This window comes from Plectropomus leopardus, chromosome 12, assembly GCF_026936395.1.
Source record: "Plectropomus leopardus strain MGB_pleo_1.0 chromosome 12, ASM2693639v1, whole genome shotgun sequence".
NCBI classification, from domain to species: domain Eukaryota; kingdom Metazoa; phylum Chordata; class Actinopteri; order Perciformes; family Serranidae; genus Plectropomus; species Plectropomus leopardus.
In genome coordinates, this window is record NC_142187.1 from 31138052 (window position 1) to 31163528 (window position 25477).

General features: G+C 38.1%; 2 protein-coding genes across 3 annotated transcripts in view; one reads left to right on the forward strand and one right to left on the reverse strand.

Moving 5' to 3' along the window:
- Window positions 1–25477, reverse strand: part of ndufv2 (NADH:ubiquinone oxidoreductase core subunit V2) — a 45035-nt gene that overhangs the window by 6972 nt on the left and 12586 nt on the right. Inside the window, exons 1-2 of one of the 2 annotated variants that reach the window (XM_042498060.2) lie at window positions 3067–3225; window positions 1278–1340 (exon numbers count right to left, since the gene is read on the reverse strand). In XM_042498060.2, coding sequence (XP_042353994.2) covers window positions 1278–1340; window positions 3067–3108 — 105 coding nt within the window. In that variant the 5' untranslated portion in view covers window positions 3109–3225. Of the gene's footprint in view, window positions 1–1277; window positions 1341–3066; window positions 3226–25477 lie in introns of those variants that run through there. The other variant, XM_088085827.1, reaches the window with a different exon arrangement.
- On the forward strand, window positions 4516–23978 carry acss2l (acyl-CoA synthetase short chain family member 2 like). Its single transcript, XM_042497948.2, has 18 exons — window positions 4516–4782; window positions 4896–5091; window positions 9438–9529; window positions 10151–10254; window positions 13015–13087; window positions 13265–13340; window positions 14328–14412; window positions 14853–14990; window positions 16249–16419; window positions 16529–16662; window positions 17662–17794; window positions 17933–17989; window positions 18970–19050; window positions 20396–20504; window positions 20708–20776; window positions 20991–21167; window positions 22212–22286; window positions 22389–23978. Exons 1-18 carry the CDS (start codon window positions 4659–4661, stop codon window positions 22514–22516), a joined length of 2022 nt encoding a protein of 673 aa, XP_042353882.2. The 5' UTR covers window positions 4516–4658; the 3' UTR covers window positions 22517–23978.

The window sequence follows — 25477 nt, forward strand, 5'->3', positions numbered from 1 at the left end:
CGAGCGGGATAAATAAGGAGCTTTTGGAAAAATGATACCTTTGGGATTATTTCAGCAAAAATTGAAGCACAAACATGTTGCTGAGTTATGCACTGATGTGGCAACATCTACACGTAAGATCTACTGGCTTATTAATTTTGAAACAAATACAAATAATATGACCATATGTGAATAATGGGTAAATAAATACAGTTTAGAAAAACTAAACTGACTTAATTTTATGGTTGTGAAAGATTTGTTTATACTGTGTGTAAACACAGAAGTAAAAGGGACCAATTTAATACAAAAAAATACGGTTAGATGGACGAGCGAGACATCCATCTTCCAAATGTGGAACACAGAACGTCGGAAAGAAAGCTGATTTGGGATTTACTCGTTTTATTTCGGCCCTGTTTTATTTTCCCATTTAATGCATAGACTTGTTAATCTTTTTTTTTTTTAAATTATGGATAAAATGCCACAAAAAAAGTATACGACTATACCCCACACTGTAATGTCACAAAGATGTGACGGACTGAAACTTTGATGTAATGCAGGTGTATATTATGATGCAGTTTCCTCATTTGCATATATATGTATATCTATATCTATCAATCTATCTTTTTTTACTGTTATAAGTTTGCTTCTACTTTTATGTTGTAATAGTATTTTCTGTATGTTAACTTTTGTGTTTTATATAACTTTGTCCTTTAAGGTGAAGGCTTCAAATAAGCCCACTTTCTCCTCTGCCTCTTCCTACATACACATATACTATTTTTCTATTTTTGTCATTTAGTGTATTTTAAGTTGTGCAAAAATAAAAACTTAAAACGCCTGTGCATGATCTCTGTTACAGCCGGGCTGACCACACTGGTACGAGGCCACAGAGGTCAATAATAAGGACAACGGTAATGCAAATCTGGACCGTTGCATATTCTGAATTTGTCAGTTCCAGGGGTCATCTGGTGCTGGTTAGTCCCTTATTTAAGAGCTAGGATTTAATTTACCAGAAAGATATGGAAACAATTAAAATTCTGGCCTCAATAACAAAATTTTAGGACTCTTTATCTCACAGATTCTGACTGAAACACACAAACAACATGACACTCAGTTCTTACAATAAATGTACAATCACCCCAAAAGCTGCCGATTCACTGTGTCCAGTTCACACTGAAAGCAAATTGTGGGATTTTCAACAAGCATTGAACATTTAAGCCTGACTACATATGACTGATGGATACTCTATATCCAACTTATTCTGTACATCTTTTGACTTGAGGAAAGAAACTGTAGCTCACCACAAAGATGCCACCAGCTCCAGCGCGCGCAGCAGAGCGATGCAAACTCCTGACCTGCCTCGCCTGAGAATACAGAGAGAAAGAAGACAGATAAAACACCTGGTGGTGTGTGAATTCATACCTCAGCCTACCCAAGATAAAGAGTCTGGTGGGAGGGGGGGTGCTTCGGACTACTTGAAAAAGACTGGGGAAGTTATAAAGAAAAATATAAATTGGTGATGTTGTCATTGTCCACCACAGTGTGTCAACTCCACCATTTTCAAATGAATCGGCACCTTTAAAGCTGAAGAGTAACTGACATTCTTTAAATTAACAACCAAAACACAACAATTAAGTAAACTAAAAAGATTTTAAGAATCTATTTTTGTTATTGTAAATACCTATTTAATTGTAAGCCAACATTCACAACATAGAACAATCTCACATAAGCACAGCTTGGGCACTAGTTTATAAAAGTCTATCTCTAAACAAATGTTCTTCATAATCACTTCGCTTTCACTGACATTTACACCTTTCAGGGGTTAAAAAATACAGGTTGTAGATTAGTTCAAGTCTAATAAAAAGAATCAAAGAGTTTCTATTTAAGACTGAACACAGGTATTGCCCAGTTAAAGGTAATATCTGTGATTTCTTCCCAAATATAAACAATGGATGCACTTTTGGTAATTGTGGAGGGTAAAGGATGGCACATGTGCTTGCAGATTGTTTTCATGTCATTTTCAATCTTTCAAAACATTTTGAAAAGGATGTCACATTAACAAAGACAGATTTATTACTGATTTTATCAATCCCAATTTTTCGGCTGATGAAAAAGTACAGAATTAACTTGACTATTATTTTAACAAAATGTTGTATACATGAAATGATTTGGCTAAAAAAAAAAATCACTCTCAAATTTATATTTTGAAATATAACGATTGTAAAAAAAAATACTTGTCTACTGTTAGAACTCAAAAACTGTTATCTGTCAAAAACTATTAGATTTATCAGACTTTTACAGGGTTTTTTCATCCATCCCCTTAGATTTTTTTTAAATTCCTTTTACATACATGTTATTTATTTCATTGTGCAATTTATTTATTTATTTTTTTAATGTTACACTATATGGTTTTTGTAACTTTTACAATGGTAATCTGGTATGTACACCTTACATGTATTGAATTTATTCAATCAAGTCTGGGAAATAAAAACAGTTAAAGTTAGAAACATACTTGATGTATTGATTTGCTTTTAGTGTGGCACTCACTAATGAAGTTATATTAAATTAATGAACTAATAATAGAAGAATATAAGACTATTCCCATTATATTATATTCCTTAAATTCATCTTGCAATTTTCCCCGAAAATTAGAGCTTAAATAAGTATTACAAGATACTAGCAGTGATTAGAAAACCATGCTTTTATATTATTTTATAACAGCAGTATCCGCACACATGTACACAGTTTTTGTTTGCTAGCTTAAACATCGAGTGAATTAGCGGCTTTAAACCGAGCATTGTTTGTTCTATGTAGATTTAAAACTGATCATAATAATAATAAAGCTCATTATAACTCGCATTTGCTCTTATCCGGGGTCATTTTTCCTTTACGTTGGTATTTTTGTCTAAAGTTCACCTTGTAAACGTTGACAGCAGGAAGCTAAAGCAGCTAGCATGCTAATGTTACCCAACGTTAGCTTAGCGGCCTCCGCTGCTTGCCCTTGTGAGGAGTCATCGCTTTTTCTCTCCAAAATACACAAAAGGGCATTCACACTTTTACCCAGAACCATAGAGAACAACACAAGCATACCGTCTGCGACACTGCAGAGCGAACAACAGCTGACAAAAACATCTTGGGGCTTCAAGTTTGGTCCCGGTTTGTCACCAAATGGACGGGACAGCAGCGGCAGACATCAACACAGGCGCGATCACGCTCGATTCAGAGGGTCTGACGTAAGACGCTACGTCGGACGTCAGTCACGGCGAATCGATCCCAGATTGAAACGTGAGCTCAAAAACAGATCATGCCAACAGGACGTTTGTTATGTAACTCGGATGGTACTTCATGTTGCGTTTTTGCTAGTGTTTCACAAGGACAAATATTCCCAGTAGTTTTAATTTACACAAAATTACATTTTATACTGATGAGTGTAATAACCTCATAATTGAAACTGAATTAAAAACTCTTATTTTTTATCACTTAAACTTCAATAGAAAGGCCAGTGCACACCTTCAAAACTTATGTGGACAGGTGTGTAGGGAAAAAACATTTGCATGTAAAAGAAGAGGGGTCCCGCACACTGTCCTGTACTTGCAAAAAAAAAACAGTTTTATTTAATACTCAGTACAACATTGGACCTTCATCAGGTTACCTGAGACAGACAAAAATGTTGTACTGAGTATTTAATAAAACTGTTTTTTTTTGGCAAGTACAGGACAGTGTGCAGGACCCCTATTTATTTTTATCACTTAAAAATTAAACTACAAAGTGCCTCTTGTTAAAGCACAGATAAAATTCACTTTGTAAGAGGTAAAAACGAGGATACTAATCAGAATCAGGAACAGTTTTATTATCAAGCACTAGTTTGCACATACAGGCCTGGGGGTAGATTTCGGGGGGATGCAGGGGCGCATCCCCACCAATATTTAGAACAAGTGCATTTGCACATGTGTAATGTTTCAGCTTGTGAGTATGATAATCTAATCAAATCCAAATGTATTCATAAACCACATTAATAAAATATAATAATATCAATCAGTATTATTGTTATTATTATTATTATTATTATTAAACAATAATGACAGATGTACGCCAAATCAGAGAATAAAAGTTAAGTAGTGGTTATAATTTGACCTAAAGAACTTTTTCAGCAATAGCAAATGCAGAAATATGAAATACATCAGCTACTATTCAAAGAGCATTTTGTTACAGTGCTTTGACGATCAGGGATTTAGTTTACTGGCTGTCAGGGGGGAACAAAATGCTGTTTACCCTCCCCTCTCTCCCTCACCCATCACCCTCCCTGTCAAATCAATCCTCATGCCTGCATGAATCCCCAGCATTCATCCTGCTGCTGCACACTTCCTCCTCCTCCTCCTCCTTGCTTGGAGAAATATAATAATGCGATCAACAGGCCAGTGAGGGCTCGACCAATGAAAAAGTGGGAGTGCCATACCCTGCAAGTGGATTGGCTGCCCTGGACCTAAGCAGACTGCCAGCGAGCCTGCAGCTCAGGGATTAGAGGTGGGTCTTTGTGCATGCTGAATTGTGTTGCTTCAGAGGCCTTGTAGTGTTCTCACCTTACTCAGGAGGATCCAGACAGATCAGCAGTGACTCCAGATTAACCCATTTTCCTACTCTCCCTCTGATGGTATAGGCCTGTCTGCAGCTGTGCTTCCACCATGGTTGTTCCTGACTCTCAGGACAAAATGTACTACCCTCCTGATGACCTGAAGAGGGATGCTCGTGTGCCTGATTTTAACTCCTATCTGGCGCTGTACAGGAAGTCTCTTGAGAACCCAGAAGGTAGGTCAAACATATTTTCCGTGGCAGTGTTTTCTTGCATTCCAGCTCCCCCTGTATGCAGAATCTGTCCGTGTTTATCTGTAACACTGACATGAAATATCACTTTGTTCCAGCTTTCTGGAAAGAGATTGCTCAAGAGTTCTTTTGGAAAAAGCCAGCGACGGGACCGATGCTGCAGTACAACTTTGACATGACAAAAGGGAACATTTATGTCAAATGCATGGAGGGGGCCAAAACCAACATGTGCTATAATGTCCTGGACAGGCTTGTGAAGGAGAGGAATCTTGGCGAAAAGGTTGCCTATTACTGGTAAGCAATAAAATCTGGCCTGCCATGAGTGATGGCTTTGCTGGGAAACACTGCCTGCAGTTATGTCAGGTATTCCAGTCATCAACAACTGTTGTTTCCCTGTGTGCCAAGCCCAGTGCACCAAAGCAACAAAAAAAACCCAAAGCAAAAAAACTGTGTATGCATGAAAGGTCCCATATTCTGCTCATTTTCAGCTTCACACTTGTATTTTTGGTTTCTACTAGGGGAGTGGTTCCAAACTGTTGGGTCGTGGTCCAAAAGTGGGTCACAGGTCCGTTTTGAATGGGCTGCAAGTGACTTGTGAACAGTGTTGGGAAGGTAACTTGTAAAAATAATAGGTTACAGATTATTAATTATGAATTACTTTGTTAAAAATGTAATTACTATTTTTATTACTTCATTAAAGTTACGTAACTTACTACATTTGATTATTTTTAAAAAACTTTTCTGACAAATGGGGCATTAAAGGGCAATAAAGCTGAAAAGACCTAAAAATATTAGTTCATAAATGCTGCGCTCAAATTTCTTCACCCACATTGTCCCGAAAATATGCTAAAAGAAGACACTCCTGCATGATGAAAACATCATGTTTTATTCAACGTATAAACTTTTCACTGAAAACAGTTGTTTGTCATATGCAACCCGTTTGTAATCATCAATGTTTTGATTAGTAACTGTAATTTAAAAACATATTTTTTCTCAGTAAGTGCCAGCAATTACATTTATTTTCTAATTTAATTACTATAACTAATTACTCCCCAACACTGTTAGTAAGCATGCCAAGGTTGTAAAAAATACACTTTATTTTGAATTTTGGGCATATAACTTTTATTTTGAAGTGCCTTTACTGTTTATTCTGAAAGTAATTTTTATTTCTTTGTGTTCTGCGCCAATGTGTTGTTGAATATGTGGTAATTTATGTTATATGTGGACTTTGAACTAATCTTGACCCCGTGTCTGTGACCAGTTGGGAACAGCTGTACTAGAGGATGTTTACATGCTTTAATGTTGACATTTTCTTGTACTGTCTGCCTGAATTTATCTGTATCCACCATCTTTATTTTCTAAATATATATTATATATATATATATATATATATATATATATATATATATATATATATATATATATATATATATATATTATGAAACTTTTCCCTAGCTTTTTTTCTTTTCCCCTAGATATTTTCCCTAGCTTTTAAAAATAACTTAATAAATCTACTGATTTCTTGCAATTTGTCATTTATTACCAAGTGGCTCGTTGCCTTTCCTCCATGTTTTTGAAAGAAACTGCACCAATTTGATCAGGGTTTAAAGATTTAAAGACTAGTAAAGGGCATACTAAAGAAGAACAAGAAAAGTGATGTCACAACAGGTTTAATAGGGTTAAAGGCACAGTTTCTGAATACAGACTGTGTGCATTTCTCTGTGGATTTAGCATTTTTGAGACTTTCACAGTATTTACATAGCACCTATACCTGCTTTATGTTAAATGGAAATCTGACTTTTTACAATATGGGACCTTTAATGTTTCCCTCCTCAGAAACAACAGAGAACAGGATGTGCTGAAAAGTTCCCAGATTTTATATGCTTTGGGTACAAAACATTTTACAGCTGCTAGCTCATAAAAAAAACAAGCACTTGGTGTTTATTGCAGTACAAAAGCCGAGTTCAACTTGAATCTTGCCAGAATCCTCCAATAACAAAACTATAATAAGAGCCTACTGGATTGTTTTCAGCTCATAAATTTTCTCACTGAACTCTTTCAAGCTTCCGATTTCCTCTAAAAAAAAAAAAAAAAAAAACTCTTTAACTCACAGTAGCTTTTGCTTACAGCAATGCTTACACCTTGCCAAGTCACCATAAGGACTGTATACTTTGTTGTTTTGACTGCATATGGCACATATTTGCTCTGTCAACAGAAGAGGCTTAGCAAACAACAAATGGGTTCTGACAGTTTAGCAATAATAAGGGTTCAATGGAACTGGGCACAGCGCAGATCAGACATCGCCCACATGAGTGTCTTAACGCTGTTTGCACTCCATCAAAGCACTTACGTAACAGACCTGCTCAAGTTCCGGTTTCACACGTCATATGAGATGGATATCGTCTGTCAGCTGTTATTGTCGTGTTTATATTCGAGTTATAAGTGGCCAGGTGGTTTGTTTTGAACTGTTAAACACTCATGACTTGAGCTCACACCTTGTCCAAACAGCAGTTGCAAAACTGTCTCAAATGGTACGACACACTGCAAAAAAAGAGTGTTTAAAACTCAAGTGTGTGTCCTTTTGTTTGATCTAAGACTGAACTGCATCTGTAATTTGCAGCTTCTAGACTCTGAGATATAGAAGGGTCTCAGGGCTCGGTGATGACGGGTGTCTCGTGGCTGAAGTTTCACCATTTGACAAAATCAAAAACACTTGCAACTCGACTTGGACTTCAACAACGACTTGTGACTTCACCTGGACTTGAGCTTTTGACGTGAAAATACCTCATACTTCCCACCAAGCCCAAAGATTAAAAAGTATGTTGTTAAAAAAAGCCATGAATCAATTAATTTCTTTAACGTTCTTGAGTAGACTAACATTATTGTTTATCATTCCAAGCAAGCTAACACTTATTCACTAAATTCACTTTCTTTAAACAAATCCGAAAGCATCCAATCTACTTAAAGGACGGAACATAAAGACCTAATGTCCGTTAATGAGCATCAGTTGAATAAAATGACACCAAAGATTATTTTAAAAAAATTACAGATGAAGATGCAACAGCTTCAAACTTTGTCCGACATTCCAAGTTGCACAAAAATACGGTAGGTCGAGGCTAATGTTAACAGAGTTAGTGAGTTAATGCTTGCTTACGTTATTACTCAGTTTTAAAGTGGCATTACACTTTGTTTAAACGGTAACTAAGCCCCCCATTTTTGGCTTGAGTGCCTCCTCCCTGGAACGTGAACAAAGTCTCAAAAAGGGGCAGGGCTAGGAGGGGGGCTAAGTCATGCCCGGTCAACCAATCGTGCCGCTTCTCAATCCACAGCACCTCCCTGACCCCAGTACACACACAAAGAAGTAAGTTGGTGAGAGGTCGTCAGCGCCAACACTCGGTTGGTGATGAAAGCGGGCTCCTACTACCAGGATCAGCCAATAGCAAAATTCAATCACAATAGCCAGGCTCAACCTTTAGAGGGCAGTCATTTAGGGCTTTATAGCTTACTTGTAGTAGTTAAAAGTTATTTGACTAGAGGAGTAATGTTCCCAGCTTTCTTGAGCTTTGTTAGTTTTTAAGTAGCAGCATTCTGAATGAGTGGCAGCTGTCAAAGAGCTTTTGTAGAAAGACCTTAGAAAATCCTATTACGGCAATCTGGCTGTTATAGACATAAAGCTGTGGATTAGGTGTCCTAAATCTTATCTGTACGAGAATTTCCTAATACTAAAAATACTTTGTTATTGTCCCAACATGGGCATTAAAATATAAGTTCTGAGTCACATTCAGAGCTAATGAGAGCATTTAGCAGTTGAATTTAAGAGGTTCAAGGATTAAGCCCTGTGGGACTCCACATTTTATTGGCTCTGATACATATTTGCCAAAAGGTACAACATCATATATAGGAGTTGCAACTGTATAAGACTTTTTACGGTACGATATCGGTCTCAGAAAATATTTTGATGTCATGGTATCACGAAATGACAAAATCATTATTATTATAAGTTATAATGACCCTTAAAGGAATTAAAACAGAAGTTTTTTTGTTTTTTTATAATATTTTATTATTATAATTGAAACTTGAAACATTTTTTAAATTTAAGTATGTGTAAAAAGTCTCTCTTTTAAAAATAGCTAAAATAAAGTTGAGATCCTCCATCCAGTTGCCTTTTTTTCAATACCATAGATAAGCAAATGTACATCCCTCAATTCTGAAAACGGTATACCGCTGCAACTCTAATATACTCTTGCATATAAAGCTCTTTAAAAACAGTCAAATATGTGGATTCTATCAATAGAAGTTGACATTTATGATTACAGAATTTCATCACTGTAATCATTTATTTTTACATCATCATGGTGATAAGAGTGAAGCCAGGTTTGTTTTGGCCTCTGTCCCACACCAGATGTCTGCTACTATACTGCCTGCTGGTCTGTGAAACATTGTGCCACATAGTTTTCCAAACAACGTTCCTGAATAAGATCCAAGTCCAATATAGACCCTGAAACAACGGGAACAGGTTATGTCTCCTGTGACCTCGGACAACTCTGCATTAGAACGGTTTCGGTTATACAATCTGAGACAGGTTTTGCATGACAGTAACAGATTTAGGTTTCCTTTTTAATCTCCTCTTGTTTTCTCAGGGAGGGAAACTCCCCTGACCACCACATGGCCATCACCTACAGCCAGCTGCTGAGCCGGGTCTGCCGCTGTGCCAATGTCCTCAAGCAAATGGGTGAGAAACTAAAAACTTACATCCAACCCACATTTCCTAAATATCAATTGCCCAGAAATTACCTGCAGCAGTCAAAAGTTTGAGCAAAACAAGACAGACAAAAGCTTAATCATAGCTCGATTACATCATGTTTCAGTCTAAGGTCTCATAATCGGCAAAGGTCATAATGATAAAAACCCGAATGCAACACAGGAGATATGGCTCTATGCGGTTATCCCAATACACATGTTCAGGGGTTTAGACTGGGAGGGGATGCAGGAGACACATCCCCATCAATAAAAACATGAAAGTTTAACAGAGGACTTTTTTTTGACAAAATTAAAGACATTTGCACCAAAAATTGACGCAGAAAAGGCACAAATTGGTGAAAACAAATTCACCAGAATGTCGTGTTTGATGCTCAAAATGTCCTGGCCGAGGAACCCCAAACCCCCTCGTTTCTTACGTGCCCCCCTACCCAATGTTGAAATGAAACATTTGTTTTTGTACTTCTTGCATATCAGACATAGAGTACTGTATCTGGCACATATCGAACACGCTGAAACATTATCGTACTTAGATAAGGCCCGAGTGTGATTTGTGTCATCTTAAACATCAAATCTGCTTGTTTCGTTGTTCAAGGTGTAAAAAAAGGAGACAGGGTGTCTATCTACCTTCCCATGATCCCAGAACTCGTCTACACCATGTTGGCCTGTGCAAGGATCGGCGCTGTTCACTCCATTGTGGTAAGCAGTACGAATGATTGGCGTTTGCTTTGCACATTTTGGAGACACAGATGAGTCGAGTTTGCTACATAAAGCTGTGGCATCATTTAATGTCAGCACCGACATTTGTTACGTTGACATCTGTGAGAAACTCACTTCTCCACACAGGAGTCAGTCGTTGTTTTATGGGATTTTTTAAAGGTGAGGTGTATAAGATTTAGGGGGATTTGGGGGCCTCTAGCAGTTAACTGTAAATTGCAAATTGCAGCTAGTTAAAACTTGAACTGCTGCACTCCTTTTGTGTTCATTGTTCATTGAAAGATTAATTTAAGTCATTTTAATAGCAATTAAGGCCTTGATTTTTTTTCATTAATTTTACAGATTAATCAATAAAGGAAATTGCTTATATTTTGCAACCCTACAAGAAACATGGCAGTGCAACATAATACATAAAAAAAACATAGTACATAGTACATAGTATTGTACAAATAATAATTAATAATACATAAACATCTTCATAAACAAGGACCTGCTCCATATGTAGATATAAACGACTCATTCTGAGGTAACGATTCTTATTTCCAGGTGATTATACACGAAAGAAAACATACTCATTATATTATATTATATTATATTATATTATATTATATTATATTATATTATATTATATTATATTATATTATATTATATTATATTATTTTCTAGACACTTGTCTTTTAACCTATATCTGACACGCATACGTTTCAATCTCTGAGGAGAAAATGTTCTTTTTGCAGGTCAAGGTTAGCAGTGCTTGCTGGTCTAACTTAAACCTGAGCTCCTGTGAGTCCAGACTGCCCTGCTCCTGCAGTTATCAGCTGTTCTCTGTGTGAACACTGCACTGACAGCACCTGCACAAAATATATGGGTCACACATTTACTGCCTGTATCTGGATTGGGGAGGCTTCAGAGTCTGTGCAGTATTGCAAGCAAGCAGACACTATTTTAGGTTTTCAACCCTTCTCAAGCATGCAAAGTCTGGTGGTTAAAAATATCACTGGGCTGCTCCCAGATGGGTTTGTTTTATGACTTGCAAAACCCAATTTTTGGCAGGCTCAGGTGACAGCGACCTTGTCGTTGTTTGGTCATTGTTGTACATTTTCATATATGCCATGAACATCATTCAGCAACATAAGGATCTTTGGGATAGCGCCAGCCTCTTGGATTCTCACGTGACTGTTAATATTAATCATAAATCAACCCGACGTGAAATCAAATCATACTAGATGGAGCCAGACAGAACAGCCAGTGCCACTCAGGCTGTGACATTTTGCTGAGTCCAGAGTCCTCAGTGACCTGATTCATAATGCTGTCATCAACACTGAAACTTTATACTGTGAACTATTCACTTTGGACAGAACACAAGCGTCTGGCAGGGGACGCAGCAGATGACAATAAAAGATTAATTATAAAAGTCTGCTTCATTATGTAAGATTGATCAAGGTGACTGCTCTATACTTGAGAGAGCAGAATGAATCAGACTGTCTGTTTTCATTTTGAAGCGAGACTGTGTAGCTTTTGCTGAACTGCAGGCCACAAGTAACAACCAGGGAATAATGGTAAAATCTAAAACATGGTGCTACAGTTTCACCAGTAGAGAAAAGAGAAAAAAGTCAAGGTTATGGTTTATTTACAAGTGAAACTCTTTGAAAACTACAGTTGGTAACTTTCAGGAAAATAACTTTGTCGTCTTCTCTGAAATTGTTCCTATACTCTGCACATGAGAGATATTTTGTGGGAAAAATAAATAAATCTGCAGTCAAACTGTCAACCTAGGCAGCTCTCATCATATATTAACCCTTTAAAACCTGAGCAAATTGGCTTGATTATTTTCCAAAACATGATAAGAAGGCAATGAGCCACAAAAGAAGAAATGACTCAAAATTTAGCAAGAAATTTGTGAAAAGTACATGAAATTACCTGACAATTCGTTTAAAAAAGAAGAAAGTTAAAAACAAACAAACAACACATGTAAAAAAAGTGCTTTTAGTAACTCTATAACAATTTTAAATTTAAAATTTACTAATGAATGGCTGGAAAAAAGTTATATAAATGTAAATTTAATTATCTTAATAATATAATAGTAATCTAAAAAAATATATATACATGTTCTGATATGTTTCTCCCAATATTGGTCTCTCTTAAAAAAAACCCCAAAAACATTTAAGTTCATTTTCTTGTCAGATTTCCCCTTATTTCTTGCAATCTGTGGAACATTTCTTACCAAGTTGCTCATTTCCTTTTTTCCCATGTTTTCAAAATAAATCACACCAATTTGCTTAGGGTTCAAAAATTTAAATACTTTTGAAAAGTGTGTGAAAGCACAAAGTTTCAAAGCATTAATCTACACTCTGTTGCTGCGTTGCCTTTTTCTCACCTCACGTTTTCAGAGACACATTTTGGTGTATTGCTGGCTGTTGTCTTGTCAGCGGGAAGTGCTTGGGGCTTTGCTTGACTATATCCAACATGACAGCACAACGGTGATAAGGCACATTTTGGAAGCGAGCAATCAAAAGCTAGTTCAAGAGGTACTAAAGGTACCATCCACAGCTTTTCACAATGGAAATGCAAAAACAAAAAAAAAAAAAGAATACCCAATTGAGCTGAACCGACCCAACCTGCTGCTGGAAATGCCCCATTAGTAATGCAGTCTCAGTATGCTTACAGCTTATGGGTCATCAAATCTTTGTTAAATTTCAATTCAGTTTTTGCTGTCTCATCTTTTGTCTTTGTGTTGTTTAGTTTGCAGGTTTCTCCTCTGAGTCTCTTTGCGAGAGGATCATAGATGCCCAGAGCAGCGTCCTGGTGACAGCAGGTAGGTCCCATATAAGAGACGCCAACACAGCAGCACCGGGATGGGACGTGCTGTAAGCGCTCAGAGGCTGTTAAGATCATTTTCAAATTGTAAAGAGACTCAGTGTTTTAACACCTTTTCCCTGCTGGTTCACACACCTCCTCATCTGCATCACTCTCGTCCCTTTGTGGCACACAGATGGTGTTTACAGAGGAGAGAAGCTGATCAACCTGAAACAGATTGTGGACGAGGCTCTGGAAAAGTGCAGAGAAAAGTAGGTCCTGCTCACAAAGCCAACAGTTTGTCAGTTCTCAGCAACCGCCCTTATTTACACTAGCTGCGGGTATGGGACTCAGCCACTGTCATATGAGTCACTGGACACACACGCCTACACTCACACACACGAAGCCAAAAGTCCTATCAGTTGTTATCGAGGATGTTGCGGAAACACACTGCCCAGTTTCCACATTACAGGGTTGCCGGGCAACATGGGGCGCTTAGACTCATCCCGGGAAGTTGCTCATCTCCTGTGGCAACGTGAGCTGGTGGGGGTTATTTTATCAGGGATATCGTTTCAAAATAAAGCATATAGAGATATTTTCAATTATACCTAAGCCTCATGTGGCAAAAACAAGGGAAATTCAACATTTTGGATACAAAAACCTACGTTTTGTTTATGAGTTTGTCTGAAACAAGTCAACCAACACTTATTATTTTTACTTTTTACTCATTTCATCATATACTTCTTTTTTGTTACTTACTATTGTTAAATGGTAACTTGGGTATTTTTCAACCTGGACCCTATTTTTCATTTTTTTGTATCTAAATAAAAAAAAAAAAAACTGGTCCAGTATTGAGTGAGAGCGCTGCAACGGGCCCAGATTGTTATTATAAGTATCTGACAACAGTATGGAAAGGATACCTATAGAGATAGACTTTTTTTTTTTAAACCAGAAACAGTCCTGAAATTGTCAACACCAAACCCACCAGACTGCATTTGCAGCTCAAAGAGCTCCACATAGCAAAATTTAAACAATACACTGAGCCCTATTCAAATTTTAAAATTTTGTCTGGGAAAAAAAACAACCAAAACGAATTGTCAAATATTCTTATTGAACAGCTAAATCCAACTCCAATGGCATAATTCTCACTTGGGTAAAGCCCTAAAACATAGATAAAAGTCCACAGCATAAAGTAAAATATAAAAATAAACAGCACTCACACTCACAAACTGCTCACACTTTTTTTAATGTCCTCACAGAGCGTCCTCTAGTGTCACTAAATGCCTCGTCATCAAGCACCACGCGCTGAGGACAAAAAGTGGGGCTGCATGCAACAAACTACAGGTAGATATCATTGCCACCTAATGTATCATATCCATTACACTTATTCATCACACACATATCTACATATTCATATCTTCCATTTACCGTTTATACGACATTCTAGATTTATTCTATTTATTACGAAATATATTTTATACTACAAATTACTCTGCACTTTACTGTTTTTTGAGCTTTTGGTTAGATGGTAAACTGCATTTTGTTGTCTTGTTACCTGTACTCTGTGTAGTAACTGTAGTAAATGTCATCTATTTTAATATTTTGGTTTTAAAAAAATCACAAAATAGCACGCTCTATTTATGAGTTTATGAATTTATGAGTCAGAACATGCCTCTAAAGGGCAAAGTAAATTAAAGTCAGCTCACACTTGACATCACTGCTTGTATTTTGAGCAGTTTGATGTAATGAGTGACTATGTGCTGCATTTGATCTTGTGCGTTCAGACCCCCTGGGACTCACACTGTGATGTGTGGTGGGACGAGGTGATGAGAGACTCTCCTGAAGAGTGTGAGCCCGAGTGGCTGGACGCTGAGGACCCGCTGTTTATCCTGTACACCAGCGGCTCCACTGGCAAACCTAAGGTGAGATGTACAGGTGTGTGTAGGGGAGCAGTTTTATAGTAGAAACGCTCCTTGTAGCTTTGCTGCTCATTTTCTGCTCGTAACTCTTCATTGAAACCACACCTTTTAAATCACATCTTATTTTCTCCTCTGATGAGCCTGTAAATGGTGTATAAACCTGGCTGGCTTTGACATAATGTGCTGTCTCTGCGGTGAAATAGTGAGAATTAATGGTTTTATAATGCCAAGAGGCATAAACGCGACCCTAGGAAAGTTGAAAGCAATTACATTTGTGTGTGTAGTATATGTTATTATTACGCAAAACACAGAGCTCAAAGCATCAGATACTATGAGTGCGTGAGAAAGAGACATTTTTAAATATGCCTGTTCAAGGAGGGAATACTCCACCATTATGCCACCTTGCTGTCTTGTATGAAAGGTACAATAACATAATGTGAGGTCAGAGTTCAGAATCAGAAAAGGATTTTTTGCCAGATTTTTGGTGTATACATTTAACATGCAGAAAACATATTAAGAGGAATAAAAATAAGGCAAAGTACTGCAACACACAAGAATTAAAATAGAAAATAGAAATATTTGCTTTAAAAATGCCAAGATACTTTTAAAAAGTACTGTAGCATAACAAATAAGTACAATGTAACTATTACAGAATAAGCGGTACAGTTTTTTGCAGGATGTGTAAGAGTAGACAAATATGCAATGAGCAAAGATAAAAGATGTGCTTTAAACAAATAACAACAGTTACTATTGGGACTCATCCTTGCCAATTAAAAATAAATATATATATATATATATATATATATATTTTAAAGTCTAAAAACATAGTGGCTTCATGACAAAAACCTGGCATTTAAAGGGTTAAAAATCATTTATGATTACGATTTATGATGTTGGTAAAAAAAAAAAAAAGACTACATAGGTAAAAAAAAGTTAGTATCAATGTATAATATTTTTTAAAGCTTGATTATAAAAAGTGCATTTTTTTGCACAGACTACAAATGTGTGTAATATTAAGGTCGGACCTAAGGATTAAAATAAGTCTTCATCCTAACATTTGCATCTTTCCTCAAAAGAAAGGCAGGTCCCCACAATGTGATTGTGTTAACAGATTTATGTCCCCACAACATCAGTAATACCTGTCCGCACACACACACACACACCTGCATACATGTCTCTTTTTTTCTGCCCCCGTATTTTTGCGGTCTGCTGTCTCTGTGCTATCTCCTCATTCATGTTTCCGTCCCTGCGTACCGTACAGGGTGTTCTCCACACTGTTGCCGGGTATCTGCTCTACACGTCGCTGACCTTCAAGTACGTTTTCGACCATCACCATGACGACGTGTTCTGGTGCACAGCAGACATCGGGTGGATCACCGGCCACTCCTACATCACCTACGGCCCCCTTGCAAACGGTGCTACAAGCGTCCTAGTGAGTCAGAGAGAGACTTTTATCTCGTTAAAAATCCTCACAGTGATAAAAGCTACACAGATGTCCCTTTTAAGACATTCTCAGAGATGCATGTGTGTGTTTTCTCCAGTTTGAAGGTATCCCAGTTCACCCTCATGTCGGCCGGTTCTGGGAAATCATTGAGAAGTACAAAGTGACCAAGTTCTACACAGCTCCGACAGCCATCCGCCTGCTGATGAAGTACGGACGGGAGCCGCTGCAGAAGTAAGAGCCCTGCATGTACACATGAATGTCACAGCAGCTCAAAATAAAATCCAGATTTCCAGAAGCTACAGCAGGAGTTTGACTTTTTAAACACAGCTTGATATGATGGGTGGTGCAAGTGTATTTTTACAAAAAGGGGTCAGAGGGAAATATCTACCTTTCATTGTTAAAATACCTACTTCTGTTCTCACGTCTTATGTAACAGGCTCTGCAGCGATGAAGTGAAGGAGCCAAGCTGTGTGAATGATGATAATGAAAATGCTGTTTTTGATGCATTTTAACACTAAACTCCTTAACTCAGTATCTGTCAAAAAAATGCAACAAGAACTCAATTTTACTAGACGGGTTTCCGTTACAGATTTGTGCAAAACCTAATCTTTTTTTCCGAAATGTCGATAAAACAGAATTGCAAGAAGTGACTTAACATTTTAAGAAGTACGGCGATGGATGTACAAAACATTAACAGGTTTATTTCTATTGCAGTCACCGCACTAACCGTCGTTATTTCCAATTGTCATGAAGCCTTTCGAGTGATACTAGAAAGGTGCGCCCCTTATATGTGAGAGCGGCCATGAATGAGGGATTTCCAGGAGGTCCACGATTTCACAGAGGAATTATGGATTCAAAACTTCCGGATAACCTGCTCAGTTTAATGCGATGTAAAAACACCTCTTGTACTGCCTGCTGCATCATGCCCGCATGTTTTTTCTTTTTTTTTTTGTTCGAAACATCCCTTGCTGATATGCTAATAAATTGCTCATAAAGTCAAACTCATGAATATATTACAGATTAGCATGTAATGTTGATCAATCAGTTAGTCTCACTGAGATAAGACAGAGGAAAACTAACACATATACAGCCCAACAACCAGCAATCCATGCAACAAATAAAGCTAACTTAGACAACTACAAGTCACCAACTCCTAGCGCAGTTATCAGTAACTCAATATGATGGAATATAAAATAATCTGAGGGAGATTTTTCCTTGTGTCACTGACAGGTACAACCTCTCCAGCCTGAGGATTCTGGGTACTGTTGGTGAGCCCATCAACCCTGAGGCGTGGCACTGGTACCACGAAGTCGTCGGACAGGGCAGATGTCCCATAATGGACACTTTCTGGCAGACTGAGACCGTAAGTATTGCCTGCAGTTAACTCGCTCTTCAGCTGAGATTAAATTATATTTCAGAATCCTGCTTGGTGGGTCCCAATAAGTCCTTATACTGTTTGGTCAAAAGACACAATTTTGAGTTTCATTTTATGTCTCTACAGGGAGGACATGTTTTGACTCCTCTGCCTGCTGCGACGCCGCTGAAACCAGGCTCTGCAGTAAGTGACAACACCGATTACCTCATACTCTGACATTTCAATATAAATCTTTAACACACCAGCATCTTCTCCACTGAGTATCCTCTGTTTGTGAGAAAAGATGCGGCAGTATTTTTGACTAAACCAATGCAGGAGATGCAACCTTTCTATGCCTCCACACCTACTATATGTCTATGTGTTTTTGGGTTGTCTGTGCATGCATATCAACATGATATCTCAAAAATGCCTTAAGGGAATTTCCTTAAATTTGACACAAACGCCCACTTGTACTTAAACTGATTGAAACCTGTTGGTCAAAAGTCCTTGTTACTTTACATCTATCTCATTTTGTGAGCACAATATTTTAGGAAGGCCTTTGGGGAATTCCTCAAATTTGGCACAAACATCCACTTTGACTTAAAGATAAATTGATTAGGAATTGGTGGTCAAGGGTTACAATGACCTTGCGATTATTTCGTGAACACAATATCTTAAGCACGCCTTAAGGTAATTTTTTTCAAATTGGGCACAAACATCCACTTCAATTCAATGATGAACAGACTAGATTTTGGTGGTCAAAGGTCAAGGTCACTGTGACCTTGTGTACATCTCTTTTCATGAATACGATATCTCAGGAAGGCTTTGGGGGAATTTCTTAAAATTTGGCACAAATGTCCACTTGGACTTAAGAACGAAGTGATTAGAATTGGTGGTCAAAGGTCAAAGGTCACTGTGGCCTATAAACTAATCTTTGGGTGCCCACCCTGGAAGATGTGTGTGAGTGTCCATGTTTTTACAGACATGAATGATAACTGTTAGAGCAACTCGACTGGTTTACGGAGGCAAACACCCGCAGGGCAGTAATTCTAGTTTAATATAAATTCGATTTGGCTTTTCTGTGTGTAGATTATGATCCAGGTTGTGATTTGAAAAAGTATGCAGCAGTTTTTTAAACGAAAGAACACATTTATCTCACCCTAAATCCACATCTCATATTTCAGACCTTTCCTTTCTTCGGCGTAGAGCCAACAATCCTCAACGAACACGGGGAGGAACTGGAGGGCGAGGCCGAGGGTTATCTTGTAAGTTTCATTTCAATTCTGTGCAACCTTATTTATCCCTGTAAAACCAGCTGTATGCAGCAGGCGGCTGCCCAGATCAACAGATACACATAGAATAGATGGGATAGAAAGAAAAATGCTGTTAATCATAAACATTTCAAGACTAAAAACCTAAAAACTAAATGTGTTATGTGTGAAACTGATAATAAATATATAAATAAATAACTATTAATGACAAGTTCACTATAACACTGCAATTTAAAATATTGCTGCCAGTACTATTGTTAGTTTTGTTGAATGAACTCACTTCTCTACCCTGCTCACATTATTTGTTGGGACTTTTATTGGTAGATTTTCAGTTTAAAGCACTTTAAAAACATTCAATTGCACTACTACTACTCCTGCAATAATTGGTTTCAGTTTTATTTGCTTTTTACTGTATGTTAATTGTGGCGTATTTAATTTCATTGCACAGTCTGCAATTTCATTTCACTGATTGATTTAATCATAGATCTAGATTGCTTTAATCATTCTCACATGTAAAGCACTTTTTACCTTTGTTTTGAAAGGTGCTGTGTGAATATTAATTGCCATCAAGCATTGAGAATTGCAGATTGCAACCAGCTGAAATTCCTCCCACTTAGAATATAAATATATATGTTCAATGAGCTGAACTCTCCACACAGGTCTCCTCTACAAAACCTATGAACCAGATGGTTTAAACTGGTAAAAATACTGAATAAAACAGTTTTCTGCTACAAAATCAGTGTTCCTGAAATGCTGTGGCCTGTCCATTAGCTCAGCACCTGCTAAGGTGTGCTTCCCTTTTTTCTCTGATAACTTAAGATCCAGAAATTTAAGAGATTTTTAGTGAGAGCCAAAATATCTACAGAGGTCTATGCATCTCCAAAACAAAAGAACCAGGTTATTTAAACCAGTAAAAACGCAGAATAAAGCAGTTTCATGTTAAAATCAGTGTTTTTTTCAAAGCTGTTCAGCTTGTTGCGGAGGGGCTGCTAACTACGGTGGCTGACTCGGCACGAATGGCCCTATTTAGAGTCAGTAGCCCCTTTCACACTGCCTGCTCAAGGATGAAATATTGTATAATTATGCCACGTCTCCGTTCTATTTAAAAAGTACGATTTTAAAGATCGAAAAGATACGTGGGCCTGCAACAGAGGTTGTCACAACAAGGCAGTGATAAAAAAAAAAATCATATTTTCAGGTGGTTAAAGAAAATATATTTATTGTATTCCACTACATACCCCTAAATCACACACACTGGACATTAAAGATTATTATGAATGGTACTAATAATAGCAGATGTATCTCATGCTTTGTTTGTGTACTCTGTGTTCTGTTACAGGTATTCAGGAGGCCCTGGCCTGGAATAATGCGCACTGTATACAAAAACAATGAACGCTTCGAGAACACCTACTTCAAGAAATTCCCAGGCTTCTATGTAACTGGTGATGGTAAGCCACAATAAAACCTAATACATCTTCTGTCTGCACACTCAAGTTCACCCATCTGCCACACAGACTGTGCGTCATACGAGTCTGAGTAAAAATGTTCCTGATTTCTCACTGAAATACAGAGAGCCTCTTGAGGGACAGACAAAGCTGTTAAAAAACCCTGTTTTTTGAGGGGTTATGCAACTTGTTTTCTCCTCTCTCAGGCTGCAGGCGGGATAAAGACGGCTATTACTGGATCACAGGAAGAATAGACGACATGCTGAATGTGTCAGGTACTGTACTGAGTTATACAGCTTTTTTAAAAAAGGTTATTTCAATACCAAACTGAGCAATTTACTGTGTTATGTAATATTACGACAATAACTTCAACACAAATTTTGACTTGCAGCTTTCTGAGAGCATTTTCTGCCATTTTCTTCCTTTAGAAACTTTTTTTCACCTTGTCTATGTTTATGTTTTGTCTCCTATGACTTTGTGTTTCCTCAGGCCACCTGATGAGTACAGCGGAGGTGGAGGCGGCTCTGACGGAGCATGAGGCTGTGGCGGAGGCTGCGGTGGTGAGTCGGCCTCACAAGGTGAAGGGCGAGTGTCTGTACTGCTTCGTCACCCTCAAAGACAGCAGGGAGTTTAACCACACACTGGTGGAGGAGCTCAAGAGACTGGGTGAGGCTCGGACACAGGGGGGGTTACTTGAGGCTGGATTTAGATTTTGGTTTTAAATGTTTTTCTTGTGTAATGTTTTTCTGTCTGTCGTGGTTCATCTTGGAACAAACCATTGGATAAATAAAATAAAAATAGTATAAAAACAACAGCTTTTGCTGATAAAACATTAATTACAGGGTTAATCATGCTGCTTTATGGAGTGTTTACTCCCCCAAAAATGTAGATTTGTTTGGCCTTGTTTTTTTTTTTTTAAATATTAGTTGATTAATCTTTTAGTCAAGTGGTTCACAACCTGGGGGTCGGGACCCCTCCAAGGGGTCACAACATAAACCTGTGGGTCTTTGGTGGTACCGTATTGAAAGAAGACGCAACATGCTGCAAAAAACAATTATTTTCATTATCAGTTAACCTGACAGTTATTTTCTTAATGAATCATTTGTTTGTTTGGTCTGTAAAACATCAGAAAACAGTAAAAATGCCTGTTATAATCTACAAAAGGACAAGTTTTGAGTCATTTATCGAGGAAAAATACCCCAAAAATACCAAATATTATAGATCCTACTCCTTAAATGTGCACATTTGTTGCTTTTCTGTTTATATATATATATATCATGATGGCCAGACAAAACAAGCAATTTGATAACGTTTCCTCATGTTCTGAGGCAGTATGACATTTTTTCAACAAAATGATCATTGAATAATCGGAAAAATATTCAAAAGATTAATCAGTTATGAAAAAATAACTAATAGCAGCCCCAATGTATATAGATAACAGAGCAGTTACAACAGAAACCTATATGAAAAACTTACAGGACCTCAGTGCTTTGCATTTCATGTAAGCAGGTGTAAAAACTAATGCAAAAAAAGAATAAAAATAATAAAACTGAAAAAAAAATTCAATTTGAAAAAAGAAAAACAAAGTTCAGAAACTGTATACTAAGTACCTGACAAGTGCATACTGACTTTTTTGAATCCTACTTTGTCTTGTTGGCTGTGAAATATGCCACAGAAAGCACTGACTCCTCCTGTGTATTCCTTCATCAGTGAGAGACAAAATCGGACCAATCGCCACACCAGACTTCATTCAAAATGCTCCGGGGCTCCCGAAAACTCGCTCTGGTAAACAGCTCAACACCAACATAAAACCAGCATCTTCCTCCTCCTCTGCTCCTCCTAACTAACATCTTTTTCATCTTTCTTTTCTTCTGAATACATTTTTAGGGAAGATCATGAGGCGAATTCTCCGGCAGATCGCCCGCAATGAAAAGGACCTGGGCGACCTTTCGACTCTGGCCGACCCGAAGGTGGTGGAGGAGCTGTTCAGCCAGAGATGTGAAGCTGCAGCCTGAACAAACACCGTCTCTATATAAATATATATATTTCTCTCTTTACACTATGCAAAGGTACACATGAAGACAGTCACAAACTGCTGGCTGTGGATCAGCGTCTGTGCACTCTCTGGGACTGAATGAAGGGATCAGAAAATTACAGCGCCGTCACTGAGATGTTTAAAGGTCCAGTTTGCAGGATTTAGGGGGCTATACTGGCAGAAAGGGAATATAATATAATACATATGGGTTTTTTGTTGTTTTTTAGTGTATAATCACCTGAAAATAAGATTTGTTGCATTTTCGTTACCTCAGAATGAGCCATTTATATCTACATAGGGAGAGGGTCTTTGTTTAAGGAGATCGCCATGTTGTACTGCCAGTTTTTTTTGTTTGTTTTTGTTACAGTAGCCCAGAACAGACAAACCAAACACTGGTTTCAGATAGAGCCATTTGCGTTTTGGCATTTTCACAGTACTAAGAGGCCCATCTGCAACGAGCAGCGCCAGAATTACACAGATTTGTAACATGAAACTGCTGATGAAAACATCCATAACGTCTGCGTTTTTTAGTTAGTTATCGGAGAAAAAAAGTTAGCACGCATTAGCACGTATTGGACAAGCCGCCCGCACCAGCATGCAAAACAGCATCAAAAATACAAGGTTTGTAACCTTAAACTGATTTATTCAGTGTTTTTACCGGCTTAAATTACCAGGTCTTTTTCTTTTGGAGAGGAGGACACCTCTGTGGATAATTCAGCTTCTGGTGAACATCTGAATCAAAAAAAGGGGAAAACACAAAAGCAAGCAGTTTTAGTCACCTGGCCCGCTTGTTTTAGAGAAGAGGAGGATGGATAATTCAGCCTCCAGTAAAAACTTTCTAAATATCTGGATCGGACACGATGAGCTCACATTAAGTAATCAGAGAAAGAGGGTGAGCACACAATAGCATGTGGTGGGCGAACTGTAACTGATTTGTTACATGAAACTGTTTTCTGCAGTGTTTGAACCAGTAATCTGTTTGTTTTGGAGAGGAGGAGACCTCTGTGGCTCCCAATTTAAAAAAAAACCTCCTAACAATGAACACAAAAGCAATTCTAACCAGGAAAAGTTTAAGCTTGCTGCAATCTGCATTTCCCTGCTAGACGCCACCAAACATCCCTAAATCTTACACACTTCGCTTTTTAAATAGTTATCTAATGTGAAGGAGAAGTAGAAAATGTTTTGAAAATGTCAGTGGTTGCATTAATGTCAAGGTGCTGATATTTGGGACTGTTGTTGCTTTGCATTTGGGCCAAAACCTCAATCAAACTAAACACAGAATTACTATATTTTATATTTTCTAAATGTCTTTTAACTCCTTGTCTCGTATTGTTGGAGGAGGACGGGATTCTTTCTTCTCAGCTTGATTTTGACAGACATCTGATGTATATTTTCAACCTGTGATACATTTCTATGAACCTGAGAATGAAGTGTTGAATCTGTTTGTTGCCTTTGTCCTTTTTCTCTCGAGCTCGGCAGCTGATTGGCCCCCTCATGTGGCGGGAATCGTCCTCTGCAGCTCCTACTTGATTCTGTAAAAAGCCCTCTTTACTCTCCTGCCAGGGGCTTTCTGCTTTTTGTCTTTTAATGATGCAAACACACACACATGCACACACACACACAAATATGCCTTTGATGATGTGATCGATGCCGCAGCAGGATTCACAGAAGAAGAAAAGGTTGTTTTATCTTAAGTGCACGGGTTTCTTTTGAAATTAGAAGCATTAGTGGTCTTAAAACGGAGGAAAAAAGAGATTAGATTGCAGCAGGTCGTTGTGAAAGTAGCTGCTCTCTTATCTTACTGTAAACGTCGGGTCATGCAGAGTGTGAGAGGACTTTCTTTGTTTCATTTTCTCTTTTACACCATCACACGTCACATGCATGCAGCACAAGTGTGTGTGTGTGTGTGTGTGTGTGTGTGTGTGTGTGTGTGTGTGTGTGTGTGTGAGTGTGTAGGTGAGGAGGAGGACGAGGAGGAGAGAGCCCAGATACACGGCGATGGGTAATATTACATCATCACCCCCAGCAGCAGCAGCAGCAGCAGCAGAAGAGGAGGAGGGGTTACCATGACAACCTCTTCATCCCCCACCTACCACCTCCTCAACTCCCACCCCTGAAAAACCCCTCCTTCTTCCTCTGACCACAACAGCAGTCTGCAGATGTTTTGAAACCCGAAGACACTGACTTGTTGGTCTCTCTCTCTCTCTCTCTCTCTCTCTCTCTCTCTCTCACACACACACACACACACACACACACACACACACACTCACACTCACACACTTGACCTTCTTGATAAACATTTTTTGTAATAAGGAGTCATGCACCATATGAGGTTTTTTCTTTTTGCATGATGCTGTGAAATTGTGGCACATTATGCCGAGAGGTGACAGTTTTACTCTCATTTATTAATTAATAAATCATATTTCATCCTTAAGATTATCAAGACATATAAAAATTAAACACAGGGGACAGCCAGGTCGATTGGGACAAGAGGACAGTCGGGATCGTGCCAGTTTTGCAGGTCACAACGCAACTATGGCCGTGCTGTCGTCCCTGCTCACACTCAGCCACACCCTCTTTACCACCAACCTCAAAGTGGTTCCTCGCGTTTTATTCACAGTTTTTAAATCTACAGTGTGTAAGATAATTGTTGGCTCTTTTGTTACTGTGCTTCCACCATACTGTTTGTTGTTATGCAATTTAGACAACAACATATCATTAGAAAGCTCATTTTCACTTGTTTTGTGAATTTTTGTCTGTAGCTAGGACAGGAGACCGAAATGTGTCTCTCCCTGAATGGTTTGGACTGTTATCCGGGGACGGCTGTGAAAGTACTGTTTATAGTTCTTATCTAGTTACAAATGAAGAAAAAGTGGACACAAACAAGACAGAGACCTTTCCTAATTGAATAAAACCACTGTGAAGTCAGAGTGAATTTTTT